The sequence below is a fragment of the Dendropsophus ebraccatus genome, chromosome 1, assembly GCF_027789765.1.
Source record: "Dendropsophus ebraccatus isolate aDenEbr1 chromosome 1, aDenEbr1.pat, whole genome shotgun sequence".
NCBI lineage: Eukaryota > Metazoa > Chordata > Amphibia > Anura > Hylidae > Dendropsophus > Dendropsophus ebraccatus.
The window spans coordinates 112,703,339-112,718,929 of record NC_091454.1 but is presented as its reverse complement, the minus strand read 5'-3'; the positions used below and the strand labels follow the sequence as shown (position 1 = coordinate 112,718,929).

Here is a 15,591-nt window from a genome sequence, read left to right as displayed (position 1 = left end):
GAGAAGTGGGGCCAAGAGCGCTAATTCAGTGCCGTACAAAAGATGCGCTGAGCCAATGAACAGGCATTTTCCTGCTAACCAGCTGATCACTGTCGCTTTTACATGGACTTATTATTAGGCGAATGAGCTAGGAACATTGTCTAGGAACATTCATTGCCAATAATCAGCCAATTGTAAAAGGGCCTTGACTCAGTGGCCAATGAACACATTTTCGTGTAAAGAAAATGACACTGTAGGCAGTGCAAACCCTGCCACCATTACTCACGACAGTTATTCATACGTACGTTGAAATGGAACCTAATAATATTCTAAATATTTAAAGTGCCATTAAGAAATAAGTGAATAAGGAAGAACAAATGTTTATTACATGTACTTGTAGAATAAGAAGCACTGTTCTGGAAAGCAGCAATAATTCATGCATACAGTATGCTGCTGTATTGGCATATGTTAGGGGCCAGATGGGAAAAGTATAGTGCAAGATAAATGCTTGTCAGTAAATGATCCACAGGTAACCACTCAAACTAAATGGTAATGACATTACACTCATGGGGCATATGCCCACTTTACAGCTCATTTATTCACAGGATAGGCGATAACAGTTTCATCATTGGGGAGTCTGACCACTAGAACACCCAGAGACCACATGTTCTGAGTTCTCTGTATAAAAAGGACTGGTAGTTGTCCAAGTGCTCCACTGCTCCAATCACTTGTCATGGGACTGCTGAACACTGCTGGGAATCCACATAGTCAGACACTTATCACATAACCCATGAATAGATCATAAGCTGTAATCTGGAAATTAACCCTTTATTTTTATTTTTTTAGGTCTAAGATCTTTTATCTTCTGTTTTGACTACTGCATCCATCCATGATATCTTATAACTTTAATGTTTATGGGAGAAGTAAATGAATGTATTTACCTGTATCCAAACGCTTTACAGGGGACTCATCGTCATGTTCTGAATCTCCACATGAGCTCCTTGACCTTTTTCTTGGCTGCAGCAGTGTTTCCAACCTTGGAAGGACTACAGACAAAAAGGTTTTGGGCCCTAGCTGTGGTGAAGTTGGCTGTGTTTCATTGTTCTTTGCAGGCTTTTGGGGGCTTACACTTTTTGATTTGCGGAAGAGAATAGATGTACGTCTGTTTACATCAGTTGAGGACTCCGCTACTTCAGAATCCGTCGAATCACTTAGATTACTGTCCTTATGTAAATGCTCTGTTTTGTGTCCATTTACCATTTCATCCTGAACAGTAGCGCTACGTAATTCATTATCAAATGTGACTCTTTTGTATAGTTTACTCTGCTCTGGATTGAGTTCTATTGGTTTGAGGGTTGGCGGTTCTGAATTAGTCTCCGAGTTTGAAGGTAGAGGTAATGCATCAGATGGTTCAAGTTTAGGGGGAGATTTATCTCCTGAAAAATTATAAATAAAGTGCGATTTTTGAAAACTGTATGAAATTATAAAACGTTCTCTATGATACAAATCTAATCTATTAAACTTAAGTTTTACTCATAACAGAAACAAATTTTACAGAAAACAGTAAAATACTAAAGGACTGACTTCATCGATAAATAAAAGGCAAAGGCAGCACAACCAAAATTCACCATGCACGATAGCTTAAAGAGAACCTGTCACCCCCCACCCCGAAACGGCAGAGCCTGGCCGACGCATATACTTACTGCTTTCACAAAGTCCCGTAGCCTGTCCCGCCGCCAAGAAATCCCTGTCCGAAGCCACGTGCGACCTCACCAGAGAGGAGTCCGACGTCTATAGAGACTGACTGGAGCAGTCATTCTCTATGGACTTCTCTCTGGTGAGCTCGCACACTGCTTCGGACAGGGATTTCTTGGCGGCGGGACAGGCTACGGGACTTTGTGGAAGCGTTAAGTATATGGGTCTGCACTGGGGGGGGGGGGGGGGGGTCGACCAGGCTCTGTCCCGGCAAGGGGGGGTGACAGGTTCCCTTTAATAAAGGATTTGTATTGCCCAACTAATAAAGTAAAGCCTAGGAGTCTGTGCGCATGTGCATGTTTTTGCAAAACTAAAGTCCATTGGAGTTACCAGTTTAGATTAAAGTCATACTAATACCTGGGTCTGCGTCATACTTCATCGCGTCAAAACACTAAAGATAAAAGGAGAGATTTATCAAACTGGTGTAAAGTGAAACTGGCTTTCAGATTCCACCTTTCATTCCACAGACTCTTTGGAAAATGAAAAGTGGAATCTGATTGGTTGCTAGGGACAACTGAGCCAATTCTACTTTAAACCAGTTTGATAAATCTCCTGCGAAGAGTCTAACTAGGCTGTCAAATGAGGACCAGACTCCCATACACATTAGTGATGACAGCGGAGGGTCTAACCACTGAGGCAGCCACAAATTCCCAGAACAAACAGGGGGTAACACTAGTGTATGTGACTTTACACAGCACATCAGGGCTATGCTGAAGTTCCCTGCAAAGGAGGAAGTCAGGAGTACAGAGGTCTGACACCTACTGGTCAGGCTGGAAACATAACTTTATTAGGACTGCCAATTCAAGATGAAAAGCCATTATACGAATTCAGAAGAATGTTAAATCTGAAAGAATCATTGTCAACTATTTAAACAGGTTACTTGTGTCTTTAACATTGATGACCTACCCTAGGGATAGCAGAGTATTTCTTAAAAGCCTCATTTCATGATGTTATCCAAAGGATAGGGAAAAACATGCCGACTGCTGATCATGACAGGTACACTTTAAGTGTCACTTTCACCACTCTGTTTGATGTGCAATGTAATATTCTGATCAAAGTTTTTTGTTATATTTCCCAGTTATGGTACCACATTTCAGAGTCCAAGGCCCTCCCACACAATGTTTTGCGTAAGCTCATTTTTATTCACTTGATAAAATCAATATGACATGTAGCTGCAGGTATTAAAAGAAAAAGCATTTAAATCCCTAAACAGACCACACAATGTGATATTTAACCCCTGTCCCACCACATCATGTACCGGTACGTCTTGTGGCAGGTAGGGGGATTTAGAGAGGGCTCATGCCATGACCCTGCTCTGAATCAGGCCTCTCCCAGATGCTATCAGCAGCTGAGGACCGCGGCTACTAGCCAACGCAGCCTGGCTAATTAACCATTTCAATGTCACTGTCAAAACTGACAGAGGAATTTAAATGCCCCTAAAAATAAAACGGTACCTTGTGTCTAATGGGTGGATCACCCATTAGAATCACTGGAGCCACATTACAGAGGGGAGGGAATATGGTCTAAGTGCACAGAGCCAGGCCAGGGCACAGCCAAAGAACGGCGCAGAGCGTGTGGGATCCCTGTGCCGTGGGCCAATCTGCTACTGTATATTAATTGTACATTCGCTTTAATTAAAAAAAAAAAAATCTCATCACATAAAAAAAAGTTCATATCACCCCCCCCCCTTTTGCCATTTTATAAAGAAAAATAAACATATTTGGTATCAACACATGTAGAATTCCCCGAACTTTTAAATTATGGCATTCATGATCTCACACGACAAATGGCGAAACAGAAAAAAAAAAAAAAAAAGGCAAAATGCTAAATTGCTGGGTTTTGGTCACATCAAATCCAGAAACATTGTAATAAAAAGGTCAAAAATAAAAGCGTTAATGATACTTTTTTTTAAAAGCAGTCAGATAAAATAAAAGTTACACAAGTTTAAAATTGTTGTAATTGTTCTGACTTGAGGAACAAAGATTACATGTCAGTTTTAGCAAAAAAAAAAAAAAAATTATATATAGAGTTAGTCTCGGTCCTGGAGGGTGTTAAAAAGCAAGTGAATACAATAAACCACTCATTTGCTTTGAATTGAGACTACTATATGTCCCATAACAAGTAATGCTAGTAGTGCTGAGCGGACCTCTCAGACTATTCGGGTTTAGCAATATTCTAGACTCTCAGCAATTGATACCCTGCAGCTGCAGAAGCTAGATGCCACCCTAACGAGTCCTGGAAAACATGGATACAGCCATAGGGCTGCATCCAACTTCTGCAGCTGCAGGAAATCAAACGCCAAGAGTTCAGAGAATGTTGCCGAACTCGAACAGTGTGACAGGTCAGCTCAACACTAAATGCTAGTATTAATTAGAAACTTGTCTATGGAACACTGCTCTTAAAGTGTAAATGTGATTTAACAACATCTTTGCAGAAATCAATAGTACAAAAGATTTTAAGAAACTCTGTAATAGGTTTTATTAAGCAAAATAATTTCCTTCTGTACAGAAGTGAGGGGGAAGGCTGCGAAAAAAAAGCTTTTTATCTGTTCATTAACAGGCAAAGCATTGCAGAAGCAAAGTGAAGACGAGTTTGCGGTGTCCATTATAACATATGGAGGGGCAGAGGGGGATGAGTAAGCAGGAAGGGCAGACAAGCAGCCTGTTTGGACACTGTCCGGACAGAGAAACGCTGGATTCACAGGTCAGACTGCTCAGTGCTGATCTAGAAACATAATGAGGTAAGATTGCAGGATTTTGTGGGTTGCTGGCTCCTATACATGGGCTGTTTCTCTTCTCTCTCTGCTTCCTCACCCCCCTCCATAGACCATTAGGGTACGCGCACTGAGAAATAGGTGAGGAATTGAAGAGGAAAGATTTCTGCTTGCAATTCCTCCCCTATTTAGCTCTGAATTAGCGCAAAATTAAACCCCATTGACTTTTTTTTTTAATTTAAAGTTTTTTATTTTCAAAGACAAGAAAAGAGTATACAATACAAATGGGAACTCGGGACGGCAAGTCCCTCTGGGGGGAAGGGGTAAATACAAGGAATGATGTAAATGCACAGAATGCAATCGTAATCGTGAACTGTAACAAAGAACAGTAGTAATGTCAACATCCGTAACATGACCAGAAAAAACGGGATCAGTATTCCGGTCGATCTCAGCATAAGTCATTACAAAAACAATGTACTATTAAACCCCATTGACTTCTATGGGATTTCTCAGGCGGAATCTGCCCAGAACAGACCATGTCAGTTTTTTGGGACGGAAAGTGGATCCACGGCAGAAAATTCTGCCATGTGAACAACAGAGCAGAAATCCCAATAAACACAATGGGAAATTGCTCTGTACATATTTTACAGACTGAATTTCAAGCAGAATTCGGGGGAAATTAAAAGCGGATTGCGCTTCAAATTCTTCGCCTATTCCTAAGAGTGCACAAACCCTAATAGATACAGATAATGCAACACAAGTATATAAGAGGGAGGTAGGAAAACAGCCTTCTGGAGTACAAAAGGAAACTATTTTGCTTAATAAAACCTTGACTTTGATGAACTGTACACCTTACTATCACTGTTCCTTTTTCTGTATTTGTTATAAAAAAAAAAAAAAGTTATATAAAATGAGGTTAAAGGTTAAAAACAAAACAAAAAAGTAACTGAAATTCTGTTGCTTTACAGACTATAATAGTTATTAGTCATGGCATGCATCAGCATTTTGCATGGTTTTAAGATTTTACATTGACATGCAGTCTTTAAAAACCATTATAACCAAAGGTCATTGATGCACATATGTCCAGGTCACATGAAAGCAGTGCTCTACAATTACTCCTCTTATTTTCCAACCTACAGGACTGTTTGGAGGCTCATTTTTTGTGCCATGATCTATCGATTTTATTGGTACCATAATACTGTAGATGGGAATTTTTCAATGCCCAATGCCAACTCTCACAGCAGATTAACAATCAGACAGTAATAAGGTAAATAAGACCTTAACCAGTAAGGTAAAATCAAAACAGTATCGCACCTCAGTCATAGATATATCAAGTTTGTCTTTTAATGCAGTGCTTCTCAAAGTGTGAGGTGGGCCTCACCAGTGAGGCGCCCCCTAGTTGTTGGTGAGGACCAGCTGAGGAGCCAGTTTTCACAAAGTAACTATGATCTGTACAGTCCTTTTACTGTTTGCAAAAATCTCCATATTAGCAACATCATCAATTTATTTTGTACTTGCTTTATTGGTATATAGAGCTTGGGAGATGGGTGAAAGGAGCCCTAGCATTATTTTCAGATTTTAAATAGACTTTCACCACATATAGTGAGGCCCAGGCATCCTCTTGGTGAGTCTGGTGAGGCCCATGCATTGCTTTGGTCTGTTGGGTGAGGCTCCAGTAGAAAATGTTTTGAGAAGCAAAAAAGTTTTAATGTTTAACTGGAGCTGGAGGACACTGGGATTTCACTTCTAGCACCTCACTGTGCTTCAGACATTACCTGGAGTATCTGTGGTCTGTAGATATGAAGTGGCTGTGGGTTGATTTTCTACGGTTTAGGGCAGCTTCACACACAATGGATTGCAGCAGAAATCTTTCTGTGAATTTTGCAGTGAGATCCATTACAACCCAAGGTCCTTTCAGTTTGTGTAAATCCATACTTCCTGGTCTCCCGCTCAGCCAATCAGTGGCTGCAGCTGGGCAACATACTGATTGGCCGAGTGGGAGAAAAGGAAGCTGGGACCCAATGCAGCAAGCTAGAGCAAGGACAGGTAATGTATGCAACATTAGCGTGTGGGTTAGGCGGTAGGTGATTTACATACTCGTAGCGGTCTGAAAGATCCGCTGCAAGTACATATTCACATAGGAACTGACAGGACCTTGGATCATAACGGATCCGCAGTGATATTTTTGCTGCGATATGTTGTGTGTGAAACTGTCCTTTAAGTGTAACTGTCAGTTAATTTGTTTTTATACCTTTATTTCAAAAACGTAAGGGATTTTACATATTTTAATATACTTAGAGGATCTTACCCTCACCTGCCTGAAAAATGCTGCTAAACTGGTCGTAAAAAGCAAAAAGTGATTTTTTCAGTCAAGGCCTAAAACACTGCTAGCCAGAATAAAATGTTTGTTATAGATGCTGTGCAGCTCATACAGCTCTCTTCTTATTAGGTAGGCCATCCATCGTCTTAATTGTTATATTAAAAAAAAAAAAAAAATCTCTACAAAGATCATGTAAAAACAAAATGTCAGAATTCTAGTTCTAAACAATACAAAATAAGCAACCGCAGAGCCACAAAGATCAGTTTGAAATTATTCATTGAAAGCACCATATTGTATTGCAGTGTTTCTGAAGTTTGCTTACATAGACAAAAGGAACATTTAAGGCCCTTCACATCTTCCCAAAATGGATTGAAGGGTACACCATATGGCTCATTCATCGCAAGCTTAAGATGTAAAGACAATAGAAAGCAAGTCAACAGCTGCTGGACACAGGCATCATGTTATCAAAGAACCAACTAACAATACATTTCTCTAAACTGATTGGTGTCTGGAAAGAATTGCAAAAACAAAATAAAAAAAATAAAAAAAGTCAGCTTTAAGGCTTAGAAATAGAGCAAAAGCAGGACTTGGGGGGGATTCGAGAGCCAAATAGTTATTAATTTGGCAACAATGTTACTACCGAAATGTTTCATTTAACTACAAAAGTTTGAACTTATATGATTAAAGCTAGTAATATGACCTTTTGTTAGGTTTAGAAGAAAAAAAAAAATAGCAGATCAGCATTTATATGACTAAGGGAATGGCTACTGCATACAGGTTATTTTTTGCAACAAGATCACAGTTGTAAAGTATCTTTACTATGATAAAACTAAGATGTGTTTCAGAGTACATATGTATCCCCACAAATAATTACATAATTCTAGCCTCAACAGTGTCAAAGGCGAACTACAATTTCCCACAACCATCTATAGAAACGCAAAAAGGCATTTGTTTAGACACAGATCAGATTTTACACTTCACAGCATGTCTGTAAGGGGAGAGAAGATGATAAATTAGCACCAGTAGGACTAATAATGGTAGGGTCAGATAGCCATGCACTGTCCACTGACAGAGGACTAGAGTGGCTTGGAGCAAACACAAATAAGCTTACAAGAGAAAGCAAGTGTTTAAAATAGGTGGCAGCACAGAGCACAGTGTCAGACTGAAAAGAATACACCACTTCCTGCAAGGCATACAGCAGCTTATAAATACTGGAAGACTTCAGATTTTGTTTAAATTGAAGTAATTTACTAGTCTGTATAACTGTATTGAACTAGTTGATTTGAAAAACCTTTTCTCCCCCTCCGGAGTAACTCTTTAAAGGGATTACCCCACGCACAACTGCGTATCTGATCAGTGCGATAGGTAAATAGTATTCTTGGGGTAATAGTCTAAATTGGCAAAAACCAATAGAAATAGCATTGTTGGGACACACTGGCGTTTTACAACCTTCACTTCACAACATCACGATACGTAGTGAATGCACAATAAATTAAGATGAATTGTCTGGTTGAGTGCCGAAGTTTATTTCCTCTTACTGGACGATTGTAAACTTGGGGTAACACAAGGTCAGACCAAATCTTAGCTATAGGATCAGGTCCACACAAGCTTGTTAGGAGAAATTGCTGCACATTACTTTAATAGAAAATATATAATTAATAAAATGTACATGCAGCAAACATGCTACAGGAGAGATAGGTAAGCAAGAGTCCAACCTTACAGGTAACCTGTGATTATACTGGATCCAACCCTTTCCCCACTGAGCAATGTCTAAAGAAAACTAAAAAGGGACTTCTATTTAATTTTTGTTTTATAAAAATGCTGACTATTATAAAGATACAAAGTAAATCAGCAAGGTGGACATTCACTTGCTATTGTATATGGTTAGAAAAAGTCACTGTCAGAGGTACACATATAGACACAATGCATGTACAATAACAGGCAGAACAAGGTCTTACCATCTTCTTCACCATCGTTCTCCACTAGTGACCCGTTCTCCTCTTCAAAGCTCCCAATACCAGATTCTATTTGCGGGGGCTGGACATGCTGTTGTGACAGCAGCTGCCGAACATTACTGATCTCTCTCTTTAACAATTTTAAGCGTTTACTTCGGGATCCACTTGACTTCATAGCAAAAGTTAAGTCTAGTTTCTCCAAAAGCTCTTTCAGCTGTTCCTCCAAAGGCATATGGGCACGATTACTAGGATTTAGCAGTTTATCCACTATAGAAACAAGGAATAAAGAAAAGCACTATTAAAAAGAAAACTCTCCATTACTGCCTTTTGCAGCTACACCGGTAGAACGCAACCGATTAAATATGATAGATTGTAACGTAAATCACATTGCCACCTTTTATGGTGTGTTTACACAGATTTATCTGACATTATTGAAGCCAAAGCCAGGATTGGATTTGAAAAGAGGAGAAATCTCAATCTTTCCTTTATGACCTGTTTAGTGTCTCTTCCTGGCTTTACTAAACCAAAGGAAAGAAAAGCGACACAGCTACAAAGTCGCACACCCAAAAATAAGAAGTAACAGTGGAAAATTATTTATTTGATCGCACACAACAAAGAAAAGTGTTAAAACCACTTAAAAATGGCAGTAAAGACAAGCGCCACACAAATGACATAAGTGCCCCCACAATATTTGGGGCTACATAAGTAATACCAGGTCAGTGATGTAAACATCACAAAATAATGATAGGACTTGTAAACCAAATTACAAAAATGTAACCAACAAAAACCATATGGTGAACATGTACTCAAAATCCATAAATTAATCAATATATAAAAAATTATATGTGTATTCTCCAAAGTATTCAATAATCAGTATACTTGGCAAGTCCTCCCTGGTATACAGTCACCTATAGCCCACGCGTTCCGTGCTCATGCTTATTCCCGATGAAGTTATGGGGCCATAACTGAACGCGTGGGGTATAGGTGACTGTATACCAGGAAGGACTTGCCATGTATACTGATTGTTGAATACTTTGGAGAATACACATAATTTTTTATATATTGATTAATTTATGGATTTCGAGTACATGTTCACCATATGGTTTTTGTTGGTTACATTTTTGTAATTTGGTTTACAAGTCCTATCATTATTTTGTGATGTTTACATCACTGACCTGGTATTATTTAAGTAGCCCCAAATATTGTGGGGGCACTTATGTCATTTGTGTGGCGCTTGTCTTTACTGCCATTTTTAATTGGTTTTAACCCTTTGTTGTGTGCGATCAAATAAAGAATTTTCTACTGTTACTTCTTATTTTTGGGTGTGCGACTTTTTGTAGCTGTGTCGCTTTTCTTTCCTTTGGTTTAGTATTGTTGTTGTTGACCAGCTGTTGGCACCCCGATTCTATTAATTGAATTATTCAAGCTGTACCCGCCAGCATTACATCTATTTTCTTCCTGGCTTTGGCTTCAAAATTGTGTCAGATAAATCTCTCTGTGTAAACACACCATCAGGTGTAGCGATTCAGCTAGTCAGAAAAGTACTCACAAGTGTGGACAAACTCATTATAACCACAATCACTTTACAGGCAAAGTATCGCCTAGATTTTTTTGTACCGAGTCAGACACTGGAACATGTTCCTTTTTATAATCAGTTTCTTTTCTCGGATAGTAATTTTTAAAATATTTAGTAAATTATGGGGACTGCCATATTGTTTTACAGCAAGCCTCATTGAAATACATAATAAATATCTTTAGACTCCATTCTTTGTATGGGACACACCTGTAAGCAAGCTCAGTAACTTCCCTGATCTGTGCAAATGTCATTTCACAGGAAGGGATAAGCAGACATATAATCATGTCACGGTATTGCCCACTGCAATAACTGCATAGTTATCTCTTATCAACAGACGTCCTTGCAATGGATGGAGAACTCACCGTGCTCAAATCCCCCAACATGGGGCTGCTAAACATTGGCAGCCAATTTTGTTTATTTCTTAATATTAAATATAATAGAAAATGGGAGCTTGAATTTGTAACACTGTTTTTTGTTTTTAAAAGGGAAACTGACAGCACGGATAAGCATCACACGATTATTGGCCACATATCTTTAGTGTTACTCTGTGATCCAGCATCCTCAGTAAAAACAATTATGGACTGACAGTGTCACAGAGGCAGGTCTGTGACACTGTCTGCGCCCTCCCCACTCTCTGAATGCTGCTGTGTCTGCAGGCCGCCTTCTCAAAAATGACTGACAGCTAGCTCATCTTCAGCTGAAAATCATTCTGGAGGAGCCGGGGAAAGCCTGAAGATGCAGCAGCCAGAAACCAAGGCAGACACTGTCAGTCCGAAATAAACATTTATACTGAAGATGCCAGATCACACGACATCAATAAAGGTATACATATGCGGTGCTCATGTGGGCAGAAAGGATTAGCTGCATATCCATGCTGTCAGTTTACCTTTAAAGGTAACCAATCTGGAGTATTTTACACATACTGCTCTTAGTAGATCATGAGCAAGTCATTGGGACGTAGCCCAGGCCATACGAAGTTACAGCTATCTACCTGTCAGCGCGCTCTGCAGGGATGACTGATAGGAAGAGAGGCCTGTTAGAAGCATCTTTTCCTGTCAATCATCCTGTAGAGTGCAACGGCAGGTAGAGAGCTGTGACTAGTTATGGCAAGGGCTACACCCTGAGGACTAGTTCACTGCTCTCTCTCTGCTTTGGATGCTGGAATAAAAGAACGCAAGATAGTGCACACACTATGTTAAGGAACCCTTTAGCAGCTCTATTAGGAGCTTCTAACTGGCTGGTTCCCTTTAAAACTTCATACAAACTTTTTTTTTTAGTTTGCTTGCACAATACAATGCAAAAATGCATTCCAAATGTACTGTGACTGTTCTATTACACCCTTATGTTTTTTGGAGAAAGTTATAGATCCAGAACTGCTACTGAAAACAGCTGCAAGCAGCTACCGTGTGAGAAGCAAAAGTCATCCACAAATATTGAATAAAAGACCCATAATGTGAGGCTATTGTTTGACCCACCATGTAAGACTATTGTTTTAAAGTTAGAAAAGTGTTTTAAATTTTTTATTTTTTTTTTGCTTAAAACAGGATGCATAAATGCATAATGTTAACAGAACCTTATACATAGTAACAGCTTTACAGCTTTTATCAGTGGCCTCTTACCATCTTCCCATGAAAACTGTGGTGGGGGTTCAATTTTTGGTGGCTCTGGCAAATGCATTCCCGTTTCTTCATCAAAACCAATGGTACTGGCATCTCGTCTAGCTTGCCTTAACAAAACACCACCTTGATCCCGCAACCGAATGGCAGCACGATAGAACATTGTGTCCTTGGCATTATACTTCAGGCAGTTCTCAATGATTTGATTGAAGTCCTCTTCAAAGGCATTCAGGTTTTTGTACCTTTGTTCCTCTAACCGTTTCTTCATGGTAGAAAAATCCATGGGATGTTTTATGTGGTCCAAATAATCTGGAACCTTAATCATATAATAAAAAAATACATTAACTGAAACATAGCTTTATGAATTAGAATGGTGATGTTGAGCAGAAGTAGAGGCAAAATGACACATACATTAATATGTAACCTTTACCTGAGATGGAATTCTTACAGCAGCACCTTTGTATACAATTCAATCAACAGCGCTGCTGGAACAATTCCGTCTCTGGCATTCGTTGGCATCAGGAGCATGGCAGCAGGATATCCTGATGTCAGAAAGCGATGAGTGTTACACTTTAAATTTCAGCTTGGTAAGTGCTCTCTGGAAAGTCTAAGCTGCATACTTAACACAAACAGTCCACCAAATTCTCACCTCTGACAGATTAACAGGCTGAGCAAATATATGGGCGGGATCCTTCTCTTGCAATTGTTCAAGCAGTGATCGCAGTAGAACCGTCAGTGGTGTTAACTGAAGCTCCATAGCTACCTGCTCAACTTTAACCTAGCAAAACATAGAAAAGAATTTCACATGAACAAAACTTTGGGAACACTAAGATAACAATAGGCTTTTATAGGCTCAAATGGAGTATATATAGCTTGTTATTTTATGTTGCAAAAAAAAAAAAAAACGACAAATGCACTTTCCATTGTTCATCGTGTACCATTGTTCCTCATGTATCTATGGTCACATCAAATTGTGAAAAGGGATTCAATGCACACAGGAGTACAAGTGTCTTCACTGCGCATGCACAGGAACAGCAGCCTATCTTTGTTCAGACGCTGTTCCTGTGCATGCACGGTAAAGAGAGCAGCCCGCTTACTTCTACCTGAATCTGCAAAGTAGGCGAGATTGTAGGAGGTAGCAGGCCGAGGAACGCCGCCAGTGTACCAAAGGCTATTATTTACATGTTTCTTTCTGAGCTATTTTTAAAAAAACGGAGGGACATACAAATACAACAAAAACTTTTTCGGAAAGGTAAAGTTAGCGGCTACAGGGAGATATCAGCAGGTTGGTATAGACGAACCTGCTGATAGAGGGTCCTGTGGATTTTTCCGACATGTCTTACAGTAAATATATGAGTGGTCCCCCAATAGAATAATTCTGGAACATCTTTCCTTATAACTCTTGTTGTGCTATTCCTCTGTTAAACAGAGAAAGATATGACTGAATAGCCACTGGGCAATACCAGTTTGGGGGTTGTACCTACAATGTCAGCTATGACTGGTTATTCTCAGCGTGGAGACACAACCCCAAATGTAATATCCAATTGGTTATTTAGCCATATTTCTAGAATCAGCCCAAAAAGGCGCTATGAGAAAATGTCTCAGGATTGTTACTTCATGGGGAATACACAGCTTTACTTAAAAGGCACGTTGGCAGAAGCCACAGATCTTATTTAGGACCACAGTGAAGTCTCCTGGGTACACATTTATGCAAGCATTTTCCACCCATACTGGAACTAGCATGCAGACATAAGAGCACAAACCTATGCCCATGAGGGAATACAAAAATAGCACCTGTTCACGTTTTAACTTCTCCCGTTTTCTGATCAGTTCTATAAGTAACCGTGCTCGTTCAAGGTCATGTCGTAACCGCTGCCAGTATTTTAACTTCTTCTTTAAAGTCTGGACTTCTTCATCATCTTCTCTCTGAAACAGATAAACAAATGTATGTAAAGAACTTACTATATATAATTGAAATTTTACATGATAGTTTGTGACCTTTAGAGAAGAATAATGAAACATAGAAGTTCTGGTAACAGAAGAATGAATGAATTGATGTGCAGCTATGGATCCATACAGTGTATAAGATGAAATACAGTCTTCAGATGTAAGGGCCCGTTCACACCACGGAATCAGTGCCGAAATTCTGTGCAGAACCAAACCCCCCTCCCATGGCTAGGCATTTCTCCCCATGTCAAATGAATATAAATGAACAAACCTGTTGGATATTTCTCTGTGACTGTAAACTGGATTGCAGCCGTCTTAGTAAAGGAATGCCATTTCTTGAGAGTCTTTTTAAAAGCCAATAACTTTGTACCCGTTCAACAAATTGCTTTTTCCGTTGAATTGATACCTGGTTTATTATTTTGTTTATCCTACAAGAAAATATTAAAATGATAAAAATATCATGATATTAAAACATTAGTAAATAACGCATCTGGCTACACTCAAGGTCCACTCCCTGCTTCTACTATAAACAGCATATATACACCTATTTCATATTATATCCCATTTCAAACATGCAGATGTCACTGGTAAGACATTGGCATTTGGCAGACACCATACTACAGTGCAACCACCACACTGCTACATCTATCTCAAAAATTAATTTGATCTAAAAGGTTGACAGCTCTTTAAATTGCTTCCTAATCTCATAAATATGGTTACTACAGCAAGATGATGCCAAATGTGTACCTCCAAAAGAGATAAAGATGTTCTGCTGTCCTCAGCAGACCATGTCAAGGGGATGGAGAGGTGTGGCTGTTATTGATTGGTGGAACAACCCCTTTAAAAAGGAAGCTACTGCTATGATGACCAATTTGCCACTATGAGACACTTTCTATATTCTTGGGGAAATCCTCAAACCAGGTTTTTGAAAAAAAATATTTAAAGAAATTGCTGAATCCTTGTTAGGCCAACATATCTCTCCCCTGATCACCACAAACACTTCGACAAGCATGTATGTGTTCTCAATGTCTGAATGGGGAGACCGCCACTGTCAGACCCCTCTGGGTGGCTTATCTCCCTGAGAACAAAAGGGACTAAACAAGTTGAACTACAATATACCAGACCCTTCTCTCTCTCCTGCTATCCGCTACCGGAAGTTTGTTGAGAGGCCTGCATAAAAAGGAATTGCTGTGTTGGTATAATGTGTACAACCAGCTTCAGTCCTGCAGTGTACAGGTGCAAAATGTCAGAATACATTTTCTGTAAAGAACCGTAGGATATATTTATGTTTAACATGACACTCATCTCCCATAAAATCCAATGTTCACTTTGCTATTGCATATGCAAAGCATAGGCCTGGATGTAATGCAAACGCATGCAAACATATTCTACCCTACCACATCCCCTAACATAAAGGAAGCATTCCCGCACACAGCACTCCTGAATAGCAAATGCTTTTAGGAAGGACACTGCTAAATCCTTTGGATAATTAAAAGAGAATAATGAAAACACTCTGTTTGCAGATCCAGAGTAGCAGAATTGTTTTCTCCTTATATCTGTAGAAGATCAACAGGAAAAAAACAAAGACGACTATGTTTTACAACACTTTGTGGCCATATCACCAATAGGGACATCCAATTCCACACCAGGCCACCTGCATGAATTAGTCAAGACAGCAAGTGTACATGTAAACTAGACTAAAGGCATGGTGATATCCATCTCACTGGAAG

General features: G+C 39.5%; 1 protein-coding gene across 4 annotated transcripts in view; it reads right to left on the bottom strand.

Moving 5' to 3' along the window:
• BRD1 (bromodomain containing 1) overlaps nucleotides 1-15,591 on the bottom strand; it is a 45,887-nt gene that overhangs the window by 24,366 nt on the left and 5,930 nt on the right. For 3 of the 4 annotated variants that reach the window (XM_069976963.1, XM_069976937.1, XM_069976946.1), the window contains exons 3-8: nucleotides 14,133-14,289; nucleotides 13,709-13,840; nucleotides 12,564-12,692; nucleotides 11,918-12,230; nucleotides 8,726-8,989; nucleotides 921-1,415 (exon numbers count right to left, since the gene is read on the bottom strand). In XM_069976963.1, the coding sequence (XP_069833064.1) occupies nucleotides 921-1,415; nucleotides 8,726-8,989; nucleotides 11,918-12,230; nucleotides 12,564-12,692; nucleotides 13,709-13,840; nucleotides 14,133-14,289 (1,490 nt within the window). The remainder of the gene's footprint in view (nucleotides 1-920; nucleotides 1,416-8,725; nucleotides 8,990-11,917; nucleotides 12,231-12,563; nucleotides 12,693-13,708; nucleotides 13,841-14,132; nucleotides 14,290-15,591) is intronic. The other variant, XM_069976955.1, reaches the window with a different exon arrangement.